Here is a 19,290-nt window from a genome sequence, read left to right on the forward strand (position 1 = left end):
CCATTCAACGTGCTCCGCTACTTTCAGAAAGGCGCCTGCTGTTGGCAGCAGTGCCTGATGTCCACGAGCCCAGCTTCCCTCCAGTGTAGCCTCTCCAGAGAGAAAACCGTCAGTCTTTTCGCTGCCTGGTTTGGGGGGGAGTGAGGTGGGATCAGGAGTTCTGACTACTGCTTACACAGACTTTCCACCAAGGCTCCTCTTCTGGCCTCTGTGCACCTTTACTTTTAGAAAGGCATCTTTCTGAAGCTTCCCGCAGTTAATGTGGTGTGAGTGGGCTACTTCCAGACTCTCCCTGCTGCTGCTTACAGCTCCGCTTTTTCTCATCTGCCAACGCAGTGACCACCAGTTCATGTGCTTTGCTAGTTCCCAAGATGCTGACTCTGAGATCTCCTCTCCATTTTGCTTTGTTTTTGTGGGTTTTATTTCTTTTCAGTAATCTGTCTGATCTCGGGGGGTAAAAGTAAATAAATACATGCATGCGTTCGAGTCTCCCCATTTAACTCAAAAGTTAGCAATTATTTCCTATTAAATTACTTCTTCCATTCTCCAGTAGCTTCTATTAACTCAAGTAATTTAATTTTCTTATGCAAACATGTCAATCCCTTTTAGTGGGAAAGAATCCAGCAGAACCACCAGAAAACCAAATGGCCGTTGTGCCAACCTGATAAAAGCGATACTCCCACTACAGTTCTCTTTCTCAGAATTAACACCAACCATGTTAACAGGTCTGAGTGTGAAGCAAAATAGAAAGTAAAGCACATTCTGGATCTTGAGACTATGAACACAGAAGTTAAACGAATGTCTCAAAGTCATCACTTCACCCAACGAACAACACAAATCCTTACCAAAAAAAAAAAAAAGTCAGCATTAGAACTCAAGGTAGAGCAAAGCTGAATTTATGGCACGATGCTCTTCTCTCAATACTCAGTTCTCTGTCCCTTCTTCTATGACTTCTGTTTCCAAGGCACTAGGATGTCCTTAATTCTGTTTTTTCCAGCTATATACAGAGCAGTTCTGACATCTCCCTCGATCTCAAATTCAATCTGGTCAAAACCAATCTCATCTCACTGACCTCCACTTCCCTCTAGAAGAGAGTTCTCTTCTCACCTTCCTCATTCTGTCTAAGCCTTTAGAATTTCCTTTAACTCTTCCTCTCCTGTATCTATCTGCTTTACGCAGCTTATCAACAGGTCATTTGATTTATGCCTTCACAATATCTCTTTGGTGCTAACGGTGATATTATATTTAATAGTGGAAATTTGGAAATAGTTTTGATGTCCCAAAATAGTTAAGCAAACAATCATATATCCCCATAATGGAACATTATGGCAGCCATTAGAATGATGCTTTTAAATTTAGTTAATTACGTGAAAGCATGTTTATATCCCAATGCTGAAGAAAAAAAATTTTAGTTCAAATTATACATATAGTAACATAAGTAATTGTATAATAAGATTAGTATGAAATAATTTATTTTTTTTTCCCCTTAGGGGGAAAAATGTTTAATACAGAAAAACAGGAAAGGAACACAAGGAGATTTTCCAGAGTGATGGCTGTGTTCTAGATCTGGAGTTATGGCTGTATGAGTACAGAGAATTATTTAATTCATTGAAGATTCACTGCCTAAGATCTGTTCTTAAAATCTGTGTTGATGTTAAGTATATCTGGATTTTTTTTTTTTAATTTAAGGGAAAGCCTCATTTAAAAACCAGGCTAGGAGGAAACTGGCTAAAATGTGAACACTGATTGCATTTAAATAATGAAACTATAGATAATCTTTTTTCTTTGGTTTCAAGTTTTCTTTGATGAGCACAGGAGAAAATACAGGAGGATGGGGAGTTCTTTATATATTCTCTCCACTTCCTCTTTCTTTGTCACCATCTGACTACGGTAGGACAACAGCCCTCTGCCATCAGCCATCCTGGGTTAAATCTGCCAGCCTTACACCCCCTGAAAGGAGCTGGCAGAAGGGTACAGACTTTCTAGGTGGGGGCTGGAGAAAGGAAACTTGTATCATGTACATTTCACCTCCCATTCAAAAACCTTATTAGCAGCTCTCCGCTTTCAGTCTCTAAGATTAAGTCTAACCTCCTTTACTTGGCTTGCCAAGACCTCCGTAATCTAGACCCATCCCCGCCTCTCCCCCTATTACTCACAAATTCCAACCATGAAACCCTCCACTCCCATCAGGCTTCTATTTCGAGACTAGACTCTGCTCAAAATAAGAGGCAGCTTTTTACCTGCTGAAGTGGTGACGGTAATGTTAAATTAATTCTCTCTAGTCTGTTAGCCCCGCACAAAATCATCACAGGGAAATGGTATTTCACACACAGAGACAACTACATTACACTGTCTCCAAAACTGGAAATGTAGCAGTGGATCCAAAAGTGAAGACTGTTGATATTAAATCTTAGAATCCAAAAATAGAGGTGTAAACACTGCAACAGTCCTAGCGCAGAGCAGGCCCTCGTACTGGCTGGCGCTTGCAGTCGAGTGCGCACGCCCCACACAGAGGCCAGCCATGCAACAGCAGGGTTCTACCATGTGTTCCTGTGCATGGACTTTGGGTCCTCAATCCTAGAAAAGTACTAAAACTGCTAAATTAAGTGGTTTCTGTAAAATCCAAAGTGCACAAGTTAATAAAACAGTAACAACATGGGGCTTTTTTGAGGACACGTATATTCTAACATCTGCTTTGAACACTCGGTTCAAAATCAGCTAATGCTAAAAGAAAAATTAAACTCTGAATTTTAAAAACACACAAAGCACTTGAGGGTTCTGAGGTATGTTTCCGGCTATTGAGTATGTGTTCTTACTTGAAATCACTAAAAATAAACAGGAAGCTGCCCACGCTATCACTGTCCCTTATTCTGGTTTGTCTCTCGGTCTCTGTGACCCTTCATTAGTAAAACAAACCTTGAGCTAGCTGGTGAGCTATGAAAACAAAAACGCACCTGAACACATGATCACAGATTAACATCACTCTTTACCCACACAACTTCATAACGAATTGAGTAAGATCAGCCACCAAGGGAGGGCAAGGCAGACAACCGTCCCTCACCCGCCTCACGGGCCTCACGGAGGCATGCTGGCCTCATCTTGGAGGGGAGGCTGGAGTGTGGGTGTAAGTGCCTCAGAAAGAAACCAAGAAAGGGCTCTCGGGACAGGAACTGCCCACCAACCCTGTTAGCTTCCGTTTTAAATGTGTATTTATAGATCATTGCCTTCTGATTATTTTACCCCTCAAATTACTCCTCCTACTTTCCAGAACAGGGCACAACAGGCTCCCCAGTTTGTACCTGATGGACAGCACAAATACACACTCAATTTTCTAGCATCTTCTCTATTGTCTAAACTCAACAAATACTTCTGGAGAAAAGGCCAAAAGTCCCCACAAAAGGAAGAGGGCTGCATTATTCCAGAGTGTTCTACCCTATTCTCATAAAGGCCTTACCTTCTTCAGGAAAGGAAATTCCACAGTATTTCAAAGCAGCCCATTTAGTAAGTACCTAACACTATCTGCCCAGCCCCCACTCCCTGTCTGATACCTACATCTCTGAAGAATGAAGAGACATTATATACTCCAACATGGCTTGCTTATCCATTTTATTAAAAGATAAACTTGCTTTCCAACTCACCAAATTGTTATAACCAGTCCTATTTTTATCCTGAAACATCCGAAACATCCTCTCCTCCACGTGTCACCCCTGCCTTCCTGGCAATGCTGCTCCTTGCCCAGGACCTGCAGCTGCCCGAGGCTCTGGTCTTTCTAGTTTTCCCTTCACTGCTCAGCAAATCCCTACCTCTCTCTATTCATTCCTGAAACTGCATTTTAACTCTAGAAGTCATCCACATTTTCCAGAGGCAACTTCCTCCACAGAAGTCACTGGATAGCGTATTTCTTCTTGTTTTCACCTACAGATCAAGTTTGGCTTTTAATATTGGTCAGAAGCCAGCTACCTCCTGGAAATGACCTGCTTGTTGTTTTCTTGCCAAATTCTTGCCTCAGGCATTACCGTCTCAGAGAATTCCACATTGAGGACACTCATTTTCTCTGTTTTTTCCTGCTCATAATGCATCACTGGGGTATAACCAGCTTTCTCTTTAGAGAATCAGTTAATAAGTCCCTTCCTCTCTCACTTCTGTACTCAGTAGAGAGACAGCTGAACTACATAAACTAACAGCAAGTGCTAGAATTATCCAAGACCTACTTATATAGAAACCACAGGCAACAATTTCCCAACCTTTTTATCACATATTTTCCTCGGTAGATTTTTCCAGAAGCATTCCTTACACCTCTAATCATATTTTCATTTTCAAGGTTAAATTAAAAGGTAGGAGAAAAGAGAAACCAAAACCTGAATGCACTTCTGTGACTTATCCTGCACAATTCTGTAGCCAGTTTCAGGGGAGGGGGAAAGAAAGAGAGAGGGAGCATTCTCGTTCTCGTTACAGAGAAAGGATAGTATTGGATACATCAGCGCTAGACAAGTCACAGCTGTCAAACAATTTTAAGTATATTGAAAACTCTGAACAATCTGTAAAGCAGTCGAGCCAGAAGGATACAGCTTGTAAATGAAGCAAATAGCAATCATGAGTAGCTCAGTTGTTTCCTGAGTAAAAACCCACTCCTTTGTACATTTAAATTAAAACTAAACCCATTAAAATCCCTGTCAGATAGAATGTCTGCTGGAGAGAAATGGTAAATTATTAATATAGTATAGACATGAATATGCAAGTGTATCAGGAAAAATCTTATTCAGGTAAACTAAGGGCTGTATACATATGCATGTATATCTAATTCTAACCACACAGGCACATGCAGATTTACAGGGTCTTCAAAAAAAAAAAAAGACCTGGAGATGAAACTTCCCATGAAAAATTAAAATTTTAAGTCAACAGAGAAAAGATATGGAAAGCTACCTTACAGAGACTTATAAAAAAAAAAAAAAAAAAAGCTTTCAGCCTCTCAAGATTCACTGTAGCTAGCTAGAAAAACTGATTAAACCATCTAAAGAAAAAGGAGAGCCTAACAGGGGTGGTAGAGGTGGTATCACGACTAAAGAGCGATAATGACATCATAACAACCTTACAACATCACACGCTTAAAAAGGTGAAGACTCGTCTAAGTGGCAGGACTCACCTAGCAAGGGCAACAAAAAGGAGACTGTACCCATGTAAGCGCTGATTGGGGACCATCATGGAGACGGAGGGATGTTCCCATCATCTAACTCCCTTGCTCCAAATTCAAGCTAAGCAAGTAACGCAAGGATGCCTTGACTGCTGGTAGAGCTTGCCTGCTTCTAATGGTAGGACAGACAAAAGAGATATGGGGGGAGCACATGAACTCAGGAGATAGGATCATCTCAAGAACTGTACTTTGGGTGGAACAGAGGAGAGTTCTGAACTACACAGCCCTCCTCCTGAGCTCCTCTTCACCTCCCAATCATCGTTCACTCTCCCATACTGGAAGGGAGGGGGAGAGCAGAGAAAACAAGGTTGAGAAGCACTCTTAATTCAAGAATAACACAAAGGCAGGGTAGTGAAGTGGTGAGGGGAGAGAGCGGGAGAGGGAAGCTGTTTCTTAAGCAACAATGAACATTTAATCCTGAAGCCTCCTATTTGGTTTGGCCTTGTGAGGAGCAGCAAGATTCAGGGAAAGGCATTCAAAACCCTTATTACCTATTTATTTAGAAGAGCTCAAGGAAAAGGACACAGTTCAGAGGCAGGAGTCCAATCTTTGGGGTTTAGTCCTCATTCCTATAGTAAAGGATGATTCCAGGAAAGCATTAGGCACAGCAGTTAAGAGTATGGTCTCTGGAGCCAAACAGCCTGGATTCAAATCCGCCCTGCCTGTTCCCCAGGTGAGTAGCTCTGGGAAAGTTCCACAGCCGATCTCTACTTCCTTCACATCATCTATAAAATAATATATATAATATTACTATCGATCTCACAGGGTTGTTGTGAAGAATAAATTAACTCATATATTGTAGGTGCTGCAGACAATTGTGCTGCTAACCATGGAATTTGTACAAGTGCTGGTGATCTTTTATGAGTACACACCTTTGCGAAGATGCTGTAAAGATTAAGTATACGACTACAACTGTAAATTGTGCAACTATCAGAACAACCTACCAAAACTGACACAAGATGAAACGGAAAATCTAGAGTCAGACATGTATTTAAGAAACTGAATGCACTACCAGAAAAAACCTGCTGAAAGAGAAAACTACGGGCCCAGATGGTTTCACTGGTGAAATCATTCTAACAACTTCATTTTTCATCTGTAGTTACTGCCATGAATGGGAAGACTCTGCTCCTTTCCAATCGTGTATTTTCCAAGAGAGCAGCATCTAGCAGAGCATTGCACGTGTGGTAAAATCAAGCTTAAACCCCTGTGGAGTCAGGTATGTCTTTGAATAGTCAGTCAAAAGCTATGGATCCTCTACCACGAAAATACACAAAACGGGGGTGCCTGGGTGGCTCAGTCAGTTGAGCGTCCAACTCTTGATTTCAGCTCAGGCCATGATCCTGGGGCTGTGGGATGGAGCCCTGTGTCCGAGTCTGCCATGCTGAACATGGAGCCTGCTTGGGATTCCCTTTCTCTTTCTCTCTCTGCCCCCTCCCCCTCTCATGCTCCAAAATTAAATAAATAAATACACGAACAAGCAAGCAAGCAAACAAACACAAAATACCCAAAATTCTGCAGTCAACATCAGAAGGTCCACTGACTCTATAAAAACAATCTACAGACACCCTAGTATGCTAAATGAATATTATTAAGAGGGCATTAACTAAAGAAGCACAGTGCAGTTGTTTAAGATTTACAGTAATTAAAGAAAGGACAAAGTGCCTGCCAGTCTCTCTACCCTCTGATAAATTACAAATGGTAACAATATGCTCCTAACCTTGAGCGGCCAATTCTTCTGGATCTCATTCTAAAAATGTCTGTTGATAATCTTCATTATCGTAACCTTAAATTCTTTTCTAAGTAACAAGGAATCCTTCACTTTCCAATTTAATTCTCAGGTCCTGTTCCTATTCTCAAAATTTGCCAATAATTTCAGTTCCTAGATGCCCTTCCCAGACATCACTCAATTCTCTTCCATTATTTATATTTTCAGTAGCGTAGGCAGCCCATCTCCACCACCATCACCCCCACCCAGGCACCACCACATGGGACAGATCTTATCTCCTTCCAGTCTGAAGAGTCACCTCGAAGGCAAATTCTGGCCAGGATGTATGGTTACATTCCTTATCAGATGACAGAAGATGAAAAATGGAAATTTCACATTTCCCCCTGGTACTTATCATTCCCAAGGCACTTTTAGATAGTTGTTATTTTATGAAAAGAAACTCTGTCTGTCCTTCAGCCAATAAAGCATGTAGTGAAATTAACAAAGCACTCCTAAAAGTCTGTGTAGGCAGACTCTGAGACCTTTAATTGCAACTTCATTATTTTCTACAGAACCGTATTTTTCTATTAAGAGGCAAACCAGAGCTGTGATCTCCCGTTAAATCAAAGGATATATAAAAGATACAACACACAGATAACCAAATGACAGGGTATAATTTGAGAATAGGAAAAACAAAGCTAATGGTGGCCAAGAAACAATAATTAGGACTCAAGGAAAGACTTCAAGAGAAAAGAAAAAAAATGTTCTAAATATCTTAAAACTATATCACCTTTGGAAAAATCACATATTCTACAATGGGAGGTATACAGAAATTTAACCACAGATTAGGAGCAGGGCAGACTTTGAAACCAATAAAAGTAAAGACATAAAGACAAAATATGAAAATAAATAACGGCAAACAACCACAGCAACAAGGTATACTGTCTGCAAGAGAAGGCATAAGACTGTATTCTAATGAAGGCAGTATGCCCAAGATTCCATCAGTGTACGTGCAACCACCATCTACAGGCATCATCTCAACTTCCTTATACTTTGAGCGCTCCTCAACCCCCCAGCTCCCACCTGCACCACTGCTCGAAAGCACAGTGGTTCCCTGTACCACCGGTAATTCCATCATCGTTCTTTTTTTCTCCTGTTCTCCTCCCACACCGACAATTCCCAATCTCCGTCTTCACCTTTCCACATTTAGGTCTCCCATAACCTCCAAGTTAACACACCAAAAGTCCACTGCTCGGTTTCCACGCAAAACCCACTCGCCCTCCAGCTATACCTTTCTCAAATAGTGGCATAACAAACCACCTAATTCCCAAAGCTATCCTCACCACCCCTTCCTCTCTCTCACACTGCAAACATCCACACAAATGCCAAGTGGCTTCAATATTATGTGGGTCTCAAATGCCATCCTTTCTTCTCCTTCTCTACTTTCATACCTGTGTTTGCCTTAGGGCTTTCACAGCTTCTCTAAAACACCCCTTCCCTAATTGATTCCTCTCCGCCTTCAATTTCGGCGCCCTCCAATCTATCTGGCCCACTGCCAGTGCAATACAAATCTGACCATGTCACTCAACTGCTTAAAACTTTCCAATGTTTATCCACTGTCTGTGAGGTTCTTTCAAGAACGGGCCCACACCTGCAGCTTCAACTGCCACCATTCACCTCCTCGAACTCCCCAATACACGTGCGCGCACGCGCGCGCACACACACACACACACACACACACACACACAAAATGCTGTGACAACACTACTTGTGTTTCTCTGAATCTATCATGGGGTTGGGAAATCCCTTTGCATCATGTAATTCTATTCTTCATTTCAACACTAGTTCAGCCACTTAGAAAACACGCATTCACCTTTTAACACCTACTGAGGCTTTACTTCCTTTGTAAAAAGCCTTCCTTAACCATCTCTACTTACCTTGGAATACTCACCCTCTGTACTCCTTTCTTGCCTTGTATATACACCTCTATTAATACACATATGACATTTTCTTATATTTGTTCATGAGTATCCCTTCTACCTGATTTTAAGTTTGCTGACAGAGCAGGACCCAGCCTTTTTTTATTATCAAAATGTAAAAGTGTGGTTCTAAGTCATTCAGTAAACTTTACCTGGAGTTAGCTAAAATAATGTCTTCACCAATGAGATACCATCTCACATTCGAACTATACCCAAAAGTGACGTTTTTGAAAAGGAAGATGTGCACATATAAAGAGCATAAAATACAAAGAGCTCGAGTTTGGGTTAAAAAAAAAAAAAAAAACAGCACAAGATTACTGGGAGAGCCAGAAATTCTAAAAAGTCTTTCAAATGGATGCATGGCAACAGAACCAAAGAGAAAAAACATTAGCATAATGTGGTAAAAATACTGACTCAAGGACAGAAGCCTGACACTTGAGATGATACAAAGCAGAATGAGCCAAAGCCTCAAGGAACTACAAGTCCTGATTCTCGTTTTTTCCATCAGATTTGCCCTCAGGTGAAATACATGAAAACAAACCACTTACCTAAGCTACTATTTTGGAAGCAGAATCCATTCTCAATTTCTTAGACTGTGTTGACTGAAAGAGCCAGTGGTTTTCAGAGCTGGAAGGTGGGAGCAATCGTCACCGATCCCCTCCATTTATACACAGGAGAAACCGGGGCTTGAGAGGAAATTAATTATTTGCCCGAGACCTCACCATCAATCAAGTGGACGGTGACTTCCACATTCTTGGTCTCGGGCTCTCTCCACCAGCCCACACAACTCTCCCGCAGGGAAGGTACGCACTACATTGTTTTATCCTGTTTACACATCAAGAGCTGCTTTGCTTTCTTAATTCTAGCAGCCTGGAGGTGGTATCTAGACTTCATTTAAATGCTAAAAATGGCTTCCACAACTCACAGATTACTTTTATGGGTCACTCTTTCCTTCCCCTAACAGATTTAGAACTCTCAAAGGACAGGTCCCTTCAGGTTGGATCAAAGGCTTTTGGTAACAGTGCTAACACCAGAACCTGTCGCTGTAAGTCATCACTCATCCTCGTTTATAAAACCTGGCTATCACTTACTGATATTTCACTAAAAGCACCACCATTTCCTTCACTAATCCTAGTGAAAGTGGTTGCATTTTACAATAACAAGAAAGAATAGGTGGGGACAGTGACGTTTGTTCAACAGGCAGGATCATCTTGGAGTTACAGAATTTGAGAACCATCGAGGCAATGGAATACGACACATCCAGCTGACAACACCTCAAGTCCACAAAAGGAATGCTGGGTTCCACCAATGATTGTAAAATCAAGTATATAATAACAGAATCGTCCATACATAGCACTATTGAACTAACGCTTGCCATATGTTAGGGACTATTCCAAGAGCTTTGCACACAGATATTGCCAATCCTCACAGAAGGCCAGAAAAAGGCAGGTGTGATACAGATGAGGAAAGTGGGCAGCGGCAGCACCAGAATTTCTATATAGAAGGGGCCTCCGAGGTGGCAAAATGGAAGGGAGTAGAGGGCAACAAGTGGGGACTGGGTTCCAACCCTTCTTACGGAGTGGTAAGCGGCCAGCTTGCTAGACTGTATTGCAAGATTGTATCTGAGGAGGTGAGGACTTTACGTGCAGAGCACTTTACTTAGGCAGAGTATTCATGGAGCAGCGGAGGTAGGACTATGGTCACCCTTCGCCTGATCCCATGTGCCTCTTAGCACCACACAAAAACTGAGGCCCCAGAGGAAGGGCTCCATCCAAGGTGATGAAGCAAGTAAGTGCGGCCAGAGCTGGCACTTGAGCCCAGGTCTGTGTGGCTCCAAAGTCTCTTCTCTTTCAGACTCTCCCACACTAACTCCTTCTCTGTAAATGCCCCAGACTGCCTAAGAACCATGTAAAATTAATGGTTACAATTTCACAAATCATGAGATCTGAAAAATAAACTACGCCCCTGAGAACCCTAAACCACCATCTGGAAAGTTAATTTTCTAATGCCCTAGAACAGTACACGTGCTACAGATTTAACATCTCCTAAGGTAGGCCTCCAATATATTTTAAAATGCACATTCATACACAACTCACCTGACGGGAGACTTTTAAAAACAATTTTTGGAAAGGGGTTGGGGGAGGGTAGGGGAGAAGGGAAAATAGTCTCCGTTAAGAGACCAAAGCTCATTTAGAACCAAGTTGGTTTCACAGGAATAAAAGAAGTTTTTGATTATGCCAAATACTGGGTTTAAAAACTAAATATAACCCAATGACATTCAATATCTTAATTTGAGATAATTTGAGAGCCTGAAACACTCACATTTAAGAGGGAATTCATTCACTCGTTCAACGAACTCCTGATAGACTGCACTAGGAGGTATTCTGGAGGCCACAGAGATGTGCAGGACATAGTTCCTGCCTAGAAGTGCTTATAGTCTAATTAGAAAAATCAAATAAAGGTGTGAAAAATTAAAGAGCAGCAAGTGAACAAATTCCAAAAGGATGAATTGCCAAGAGATGAAGGAAATGAAGGTATGGGACAACTCTGAGCTTTTCAGGAAACAGCAGTAGCACCTGAAGCCAAGTCTTGAAAGGAAAGGGAGAATCAGAGATGGGGCCCAAGAAACACATGAAGGTCCAGAAACAGGGGGAAAGAAAGGCTATTTAAAAAAAAAAAAACCAGTAAACATACAAAGGTTCTCACACAAAGGTAAACTGACGGGTATGTAAGGATATTCATAGGATAGTGGTTAAATGAATTATGGTTCACCCACACAATGAAGTATTACACACCTGTAAGACTGAATGAGACAGCTTTATGTGCACTGATATACAGTCTATATTGCTAAGTGAAAACGCAAGGTGCAGATAAGTGTGTATAGTATGCCACGACTTGTGTATTTATATCTATATGCTTATATGTGCTTACATATTAATGGACAATCCATGGAATGAGATATAGAAGGAAGTTATACACGGTGGATACCTCTGTCGGCTGAGGAGATGGGTAGGTTAAAACCAAGGGGTAGGTTAAAACCAAAACCTGCAGAAGGCAGATGGCCTAGAGAAAACCTTAGGTGTCAGGTTAAGAGGTTCAGATAGCATGCAAACTCGAGAGCAGGACTTCTCAACAACAGTACTGCTGGCATTTAGGGCCAGATAATTCTTTGTTAGGGGGCTGTCCTGTGCATCATGAGATGTTTAGCTGCAATTCGACCTCTCTCCAGTAGATGTTGGTAGCACGCCCCTCCCCACCCCTGGGTGTGACTGCCAAATCGTCTCTAGACATTGCCAAAGTGCCCTGGGAAGCAAAACCACCCCTAGTTGAGAACCACTGCTCAAGAGCTACAATGTTAATAGTTCACCTACGAAACATTCTACTAGTATATTCTCGTAAATTAACAACAAATGCAACATAAACTCAAACACATATCTGAGGGATACACTGGACATTGTTTTGAAATGATCATCAGACATCAGTCACAGTTTCTCAAGTTATGATAATTCACATCCCTTCCCAAATCTGAACTATTCATTTTTAACTACACTGGACATTGTTTTGAAATGATCATCAGACATCAGTCACAGTTTCTCAAGTTATGATAATTCACATCCCTTCCCAAATCTGAACTATTCATTTTTAACTACATCTACTTCATCACGGAGGTCTCTTTTCTGTATTTGTTGAATACAAATGATAAAAGTTGAACTGAAAAACTAGACAGTTTTCAGCAGTACAGAGAGAATGGGCCAGATTCTCCAAGGGGCTTCCCAGTGGTTGCGCTGACCCTTCTGGATTTCTGCAGCATAATTTCACCAATTAGTGGAAGAGCCCCACCTCCCCAAAAGAGCACGTACTCTCTAGATCCAACATCTTCTGGGATGCCAAGGAAAGCAAGCTTCCCATAGAAATCCAACAGAAAACCATATTTTGGCTCAGCTTTAAAAAAAAAAAAAAAAAAAAAAAAAAAAAAAAACGAATATAATTACTGACCCAAAAAGAACATAATTACTTCTATTATGCTAATAATGTTTCTTCTCTAACTCCTAATGACCACACAAAGTGCAAGACACTGTTCAAAAATAATGAAAGACATCACCCCAGATTTCAAGATTATAATGGGAATGATTAGTTTATAAAGCCAGGAGAGGCTTTAACTAGATTCTACAAATCACAATTTTATTGAGGTTAAAGCCATTTCTAAATTACCACAGTGAACAGGGAGGGGAAAAAAAAAATGAAGACATCCAACAGGCTTGAGTATTTTTCAAACACAGATCTAAAACTTGTGTTGATTCTCCTGTGTCTTTTCTTTTCCCAACGCCAGAAATCCAAGAACACCCTGGCAATCCTGGCTTCATACTCTGAAGTCGCTGGTTCCTCCAGTACTGTTGTAGGTGAAAAGCTGTGGATTTCATTCTCATGAAATCATACTCTTCAAATTCTAGTATTGTTCCGACTACTTTAGCTTAGCTCTCAGAAGGTTGGTTCTCATTTGTGGAGGTGACCTCCAGTGACCTGACTCTGCAATAATTACACCTGTGCGTCGCTATGGAAGGTGCTTAAAAGTGTCCGCGGCGAAACAAAGAAACTCACCATTCTAACTACTTCAGGGTAAGTCTGCTCTGTCAAACAGCCTCTGCTTATTGTAATGTAGTCCACCAGTTCATTAAGAGTGGAGCGCTTGTATTCTTTCATTTTAAGATCAGATAGCGTGTCCATGAAGTCAAAAATGACACAGCACTGCTGAAGTTTCTTTAGGAACAGTTCAGGCTGCTCTGAGGACGGAACGTCTAAGAAAAAAAAAGGAAATGGTGTAAGTCTGTCATCAATTTCTAGGTAACAGGAATTCTCTGTGAAAGTTACTTCAAAGGCAAGCTCAAAAAAATAAGAATTCACATGACAACAGTGTTCTTTTTAACAATTACACACGGGCGGGAGGGGATACCATAGCCACTACTTAGGAGACCTTGTCTTTGAAAGCTACGTGGTACCAACACAATAGACAGCATTTGCTATTCCAAATATCTATTCCAACCAAAGATAGACCAAAATCCCAAGAGCCATTAGAAAGTTGAAGCAAATTTTAACCAAAAACATCCCATGTCAAAACCCCTGAGCCAAAAGCACTGAAAAAGGTCAAACTTCCCATTATAAGGTAAAGCCACAAGTTTTCACTTGGTTTAAATTAGTTTTACTAAAAAAATTTCAAAGCAGAAATGTCAGTAAATTCATTTTAATTTCACGCTGACATCCTTGGTATTTAAAGCAACTGTTGTATGTGTGTTTATATTTTTTGTTTTGTTTTGGCTTGACATCTATGAAGTTTCTTTGTCAAGGAAACTTGGAAAACCAACAAAATGAAGTAATATCAATTCTCTCAAAAAGAACACACCAGTGATGGGACAATAAGAGCAAACTATACTTCAATCTATGCTCTCTCTTATGACCCATCTTATTCCCTTAACAGTGCGAGAAAACCACTAACATCTTCATTAGTATGTTCTCAGAATAAACATCTGTTCTTTTCCCACAAACAGCAGGTCAGACATTTGGTTTGGTGTCATTTCTAAAAAATATATAAAAATTTCAAGTTAAAATTCCTCAGTGAGAATGAAAACCTGATTTACAGCTGGACGTGAAACACATCAAATTGTAGACAGCCCATTCCATTCCTTTATTTTCACTACTTTATTCCCCAAACTGGATCTTCTCTAAAAAGGCAATGAAATTATGACCAGGCTCCCGCCTTCATCCAAGGTACGTAACTTATTAATCCTCAAAACACTCTTAAAGGTAAGCAGGTGGCATGATATTATTTTCCCAAAAAGAAAATTAGAGACTATCACTGAGGTCGTCCCACAATGAATAAGTTATGGAGCTGGGCCCAGCGCCCAGGTCTCCCACCACATTTCCACACTCCCTTTGTACCACTCAAGAAGGACTTTAACAATGTTTGGCCACTCACTTGCAAGCACCTTCAGTTGCCAGCTTCCCAGTAAATGCTTTCCAGCAGCCGTAAAGCACGGGCCACCTATTCTCTGGAGGTAAGTGCGACAGTTAGCAGCACTCACCTTACAACACCAGCGGCCCTAGCAGAAGGCAGTGAGGGCAGGCTCCTATTTAAAGGGTCCACGTGACTCCTCTCCACAACCCTCTTCCCCTGCTCACACCCCACAACCCAAGTGCTAGTCCAAGTACGTGGGACCTCAGAGATAATTCTCCCAAAACACTGCCTGCTGACATCAACTTTCAGGTAAGCCTAGATGAGAGTGGGCAGGACACCTGAAAACACAGGATTTTCCTACCAGATACAAAGGAACAAGAAGTAGTCAGTATTTTTGAAGGTATGTAGAGCATCACTGCTATTCTTAGTGAAAACAAGTTATAAATTTAGAAATTATTCTTAACCTGTAAGTTTCCTCCCCTGCCACCACCCCCATGGGTCCCTAAAAGCCTAATGTATTACAAAGACTTTGGGATTTAAGCTGTGAGATATCTTATTCTATGTCCCTAGACTTAATCACATTCAAAAAAAAAAAAAAATCTAGCTGAAACTAGTCTAGTCTAAATCTAGTCTAAAACTAGTCTAAAGACTGGGGCGCCTGGGTGGCTCAGTCGGTTGAGCGTCCGATTTCGGCTCAGGTCATGATCTCACAGTTCGTGATTTCGAGCCCCCGCATCGGGCTCGGTGCTGACAGCTTAGAGCCTGGAGCCTGCTTCAAATTCTATGTCTCCCTCTCTCCCTGCTCCTCCCCCGCCCATGCTCTGTCTCTCTCTCCTTCAAAAATAAATAAATAAATAAATACATACATACATACATACATACATACATACATACCATTAAAACTAGTCTAAAGACTATAAGAACTGAGTTTAATCAGACCAAGCTTTCTCTTGAATTGCTACCTGCTTTTAGCATTCAAAATTAATTAATAAGTAAACAAAACTAAGCAGCTTATGAAAATGGCTACATATCCATAGCCAATGACTAGTTACATGCATAGGACCATGATGGTTAAGTACTAAAGTCCTGCAAGTTCTAAGTCAGACCTCATACCTCAAAGCTGAATGGAAGTTTTGATGCTGCACAGGGAACAAAACAATCTTATTAATGTAACATTAAGGTTAAAATCTTTAAAGGAGATTTTAATTAATCCTATTTTTGATACAGTAACTTTAATAAGGCTTGAAAACCAGACCATTTACATGGAGAACTGCATAACTCAGCACATACGAATTATGAAAGCATCTATAAGTGACAGCCTTTCCTCCAAAAAGCAAACCATCATTTAAGTAGTGACAACAGTGATTAATCATTGTGGTCGCTGCAAAAAACCTCAAGAGATTCATATATTTGGCTATTTTTGAAATTCAGGCAATTAACATTTGGTCTTTTTTTTTTTAATGTTAGGCAGTTGAAATTTATTCTTAATCCAAATTGACGTAATGTCATAGACAAATGTGAAGCAGGCTATCCATCTGCCTAATGGAATAATAATCGCTTTCATTTACTAAGCACTATTGGGTACATTTATTGTGTACTATTCTAAGCATTTTCAAGTATTATATCTCACATAATACCACAACAGTTCTATGCAGTAGGTACTATTTCCAATTTAACAAATGAAAAAATCAAGACACAAGGAAATTCAGTGACTTGCCCAGAATCATACAGCCAACAAGCAGAAAGACAGGATTCAAACCCAGGCACACTGGCTCCAGAGCAAGGACTGTTCATCATCGTGCAACCATGAAACTCAATAAAAGACAAGAGGAATATCAGACTTCATAAAACGGGGTGTGTGCAAAGAGATAAGAAAAGGAAGAACACAGAGAGAAATCAACAAGTAATCTCCAACATGCCCCATTCATAAAGGGTCAGGCTGAACCCCTTCTCTATCCTCCCTCTAGCCCATTCCCGAGATTAACACACACAGCAATAAACTATTCTTTATCACAGGCTAAATTCTTCTAAATGATCTCTTCTCCTTAACTTAAATAACAGAAGTAATCAAGACTGATGAAAGAAAAAGAGGGAGGAGTATTCCTGAAAGAGACAATTCAATTACAGCAACAATTTAAAAAATTTTTTTTTTTCTTTCTCACTGAAGGAGGACCTAAATCAGCCTGAGCAAAGGGCTCTTGTACTGTCTGGTCCTCTGACTGCCTCAAATAGCTGTGCTGCTCTCAACCTCCTTGCCCTCATCTCCCTAATCCCAGTGAGCTATGAAAACGGGTAATGTGAAAAGGTAGAACAAGCCAGTATCGGAGAAGAAACACTCTGAGTAGCCCAGAAGGTTTCAATGATGTAAGTTTAATGTCTTATGGAACCGGTCCCAGAAGCAGATAACAAATATCTTTTAAAGAAACATTTATCAAAAGTATCAGGTACTAGGTCGGAAAAAGAAGATCATAAATGACAAAAAGAAGAAATCACATAGGCAATGCATTCTAACCATAATGTAATAACACTAGATTTTAACAGTTCAAAGTCACCCACCTCCCAAATGCAAGCCACCTGAGAATCTAAACACTTCTGAAATAACTCAGATTGGAGGAAAACAAACAAATTACAAATTACAGACATTTAGAAATAAATGTAAATTAGAAAAATTAAAGGTCATCTTAGAATCCCAAAGCAGACCAGGCAGTGGATGGATGCTTGTGTCGTCTCTCTTCTAATGGACACCTCTGGTCTACACAGGCTGTCCCTGCCCCCAGGAGAAGAATTTCACAGAATCATAACCATAAATAATGAGGAATCAATAAGTGGTTATATAATACCATGAAGGTCATGAGCACAATAACCCATCCATCCAATGTTAGTATTTGTTTAAAAAGGAGATAACCGAATCAATTCTCATAGTTTTGGATAAGATTCATAAAATCAGATTCTGCTGCTCTGGAACAACTCTCAAAATTAAGTTGATTTCCAGAATATGTTTCTCACCCAAGAAAATAATTTAGTGACCAGCTAAGTGGTCAATCAACTTGGCAGTTACATTACTCCCTGTACTGTCCCTCTTTTTCTTTTAGCATTCATTTTCTCCCATATGCCTTTTCTATTGCATCTCCCAGCATCCTCCTACCAATTTTCATCAATAAGCTAGGGAAAAGGACTACTCCCACTTCCAAGGTGTTCATACCCAAATAATTTTAAAATTGACAAGTAACAAGAAGGAATGGGAAAACGAACATAGAATTCCACAGTAGAGGGAGGATGCAAGCTCAAATTAAGAGACAAAGATTCTCCTTGTGTCCAAAGAACAGTCAACAGGAGTGTAAATACACTTTAGCCACACAGCCCAACCTCCCGCCTCCGCATTACCTGCACACGTGCACGGGCACACATACACACACATGAACCTCCCCTCACCCTTACTATGATTTCAAGAGCTGACGGTTTATTAGTGTTTGTCTGTAATTAGCAAAATAAACTCATTCCTCCCTAGTCAACAAGCTTCCATTATTCCATCCCAACTAATGTTTGGGGCACAGGATCATGGATCCAATATCGGCCCATCTTCCTGCACAGCCTAAGACTTTGCAAAGCAAAAAAAAAAAAAAAAAGCAAAAGTACAAGAAATAAAACATAAGCTACGTGTCCTTTGGGTTTAGTGCTCTAAGACTCCATTCAACTGAAGCTGGTGAAAATCAGAACATTAAATTCACACTTTGCAAACAGGCCAATCAAATAAATAAAGAAGGTTTACATCATTATAACATTTATTAGTCATATCATCACAGAAAAAAATGCAAATTCATTTTAAAAAAAGACATGGGCTGGTAACTTACACATAGGCTATTAAAATGAATGTGGAAATATAATGAAAAAACATTTCTCTAAAATGATGTTTGCATTGGAAGCTTCAGCAGTAACATTATTTGAGCTCCTGATGAAAAATATTTATAACCAATTATGTTAATTCAAAAGATCTGCAATAAAATCCTACTAAGAATTAATGCTTTTCACCTGAAAATGTCCTAAGCCATTCCTCAGCCCTTTTACATCCAGTTCTCCCACTCTCACAAAAAAATCAAGTTACCAACACGGAGGATATAAACATGGTCTTTGATCCCAGCTCCCACCTCAACCCTTACAACTTTCCCTAAAGTATGTAAATCTCTATCCCTATCACATACAACCCTCTAAAACTTCAATAAAGTCAACAAGACTTTCATTTGCATAAAGCATATGAAACTGCATTTACAGAAAACTAGTCCTTGATGAACTGAAGCATGGCATGTTAGTACCAGCAGTAAAATGCCTGCCTGACTGTCCATGTGCTTTGTCCAAACCTTTGCCACCTAGTTTACTTCTAAACACAGATACGAGAGGCATTCTCCTCTCTTAGCACATATTTTGGTAAAACTAAATGGAATTCTATTTTATTAGTGAACTATGCTTA

The 19,290-nt window shown here is 40.3% G+C and overlaps 1 protein-coding gene across 3 annotated transcripts in view; it reads right to left on the reverse strand.

Moving 5' to 3' along the window:
- The window catches only part of PPP2R5E (protein phosphatase 2 regulatory subunit B'epsilon), a 149,856-nt gene that overhangs the window by 54,011 nt on the left and 76,555 nt on the right, over positions 1-19,290 (reverse strand). For all 3 annotated transcript variants that reach the window (XM_030319262.1, XM_030319261.1, XM_030319260.1), the window contains exon 3: positions 13,475-13,671. In XM_030319262.1, the coding sequence (XP_030175122.1) occupies positions 13,475-13,671 (197 nt within the window). The remainder of the gene's footprint in view (positions 1-13,474; positions 13,672-19,290) is intronic.

The sequence above is a fragment of the Lynx canadensis genome, chromosome B3, assembly GCF_007474595.2.
Source record: "Lynx canadensis isolate LIC74 chromosome B3, mLynCan4.pri.v2, whole genome shotgun sequence".
NCBI lineage: Eukaryota > Metazoa > Chordata > Mammalia > Carnivora > Felidae > Lynx > Lynx canadensis.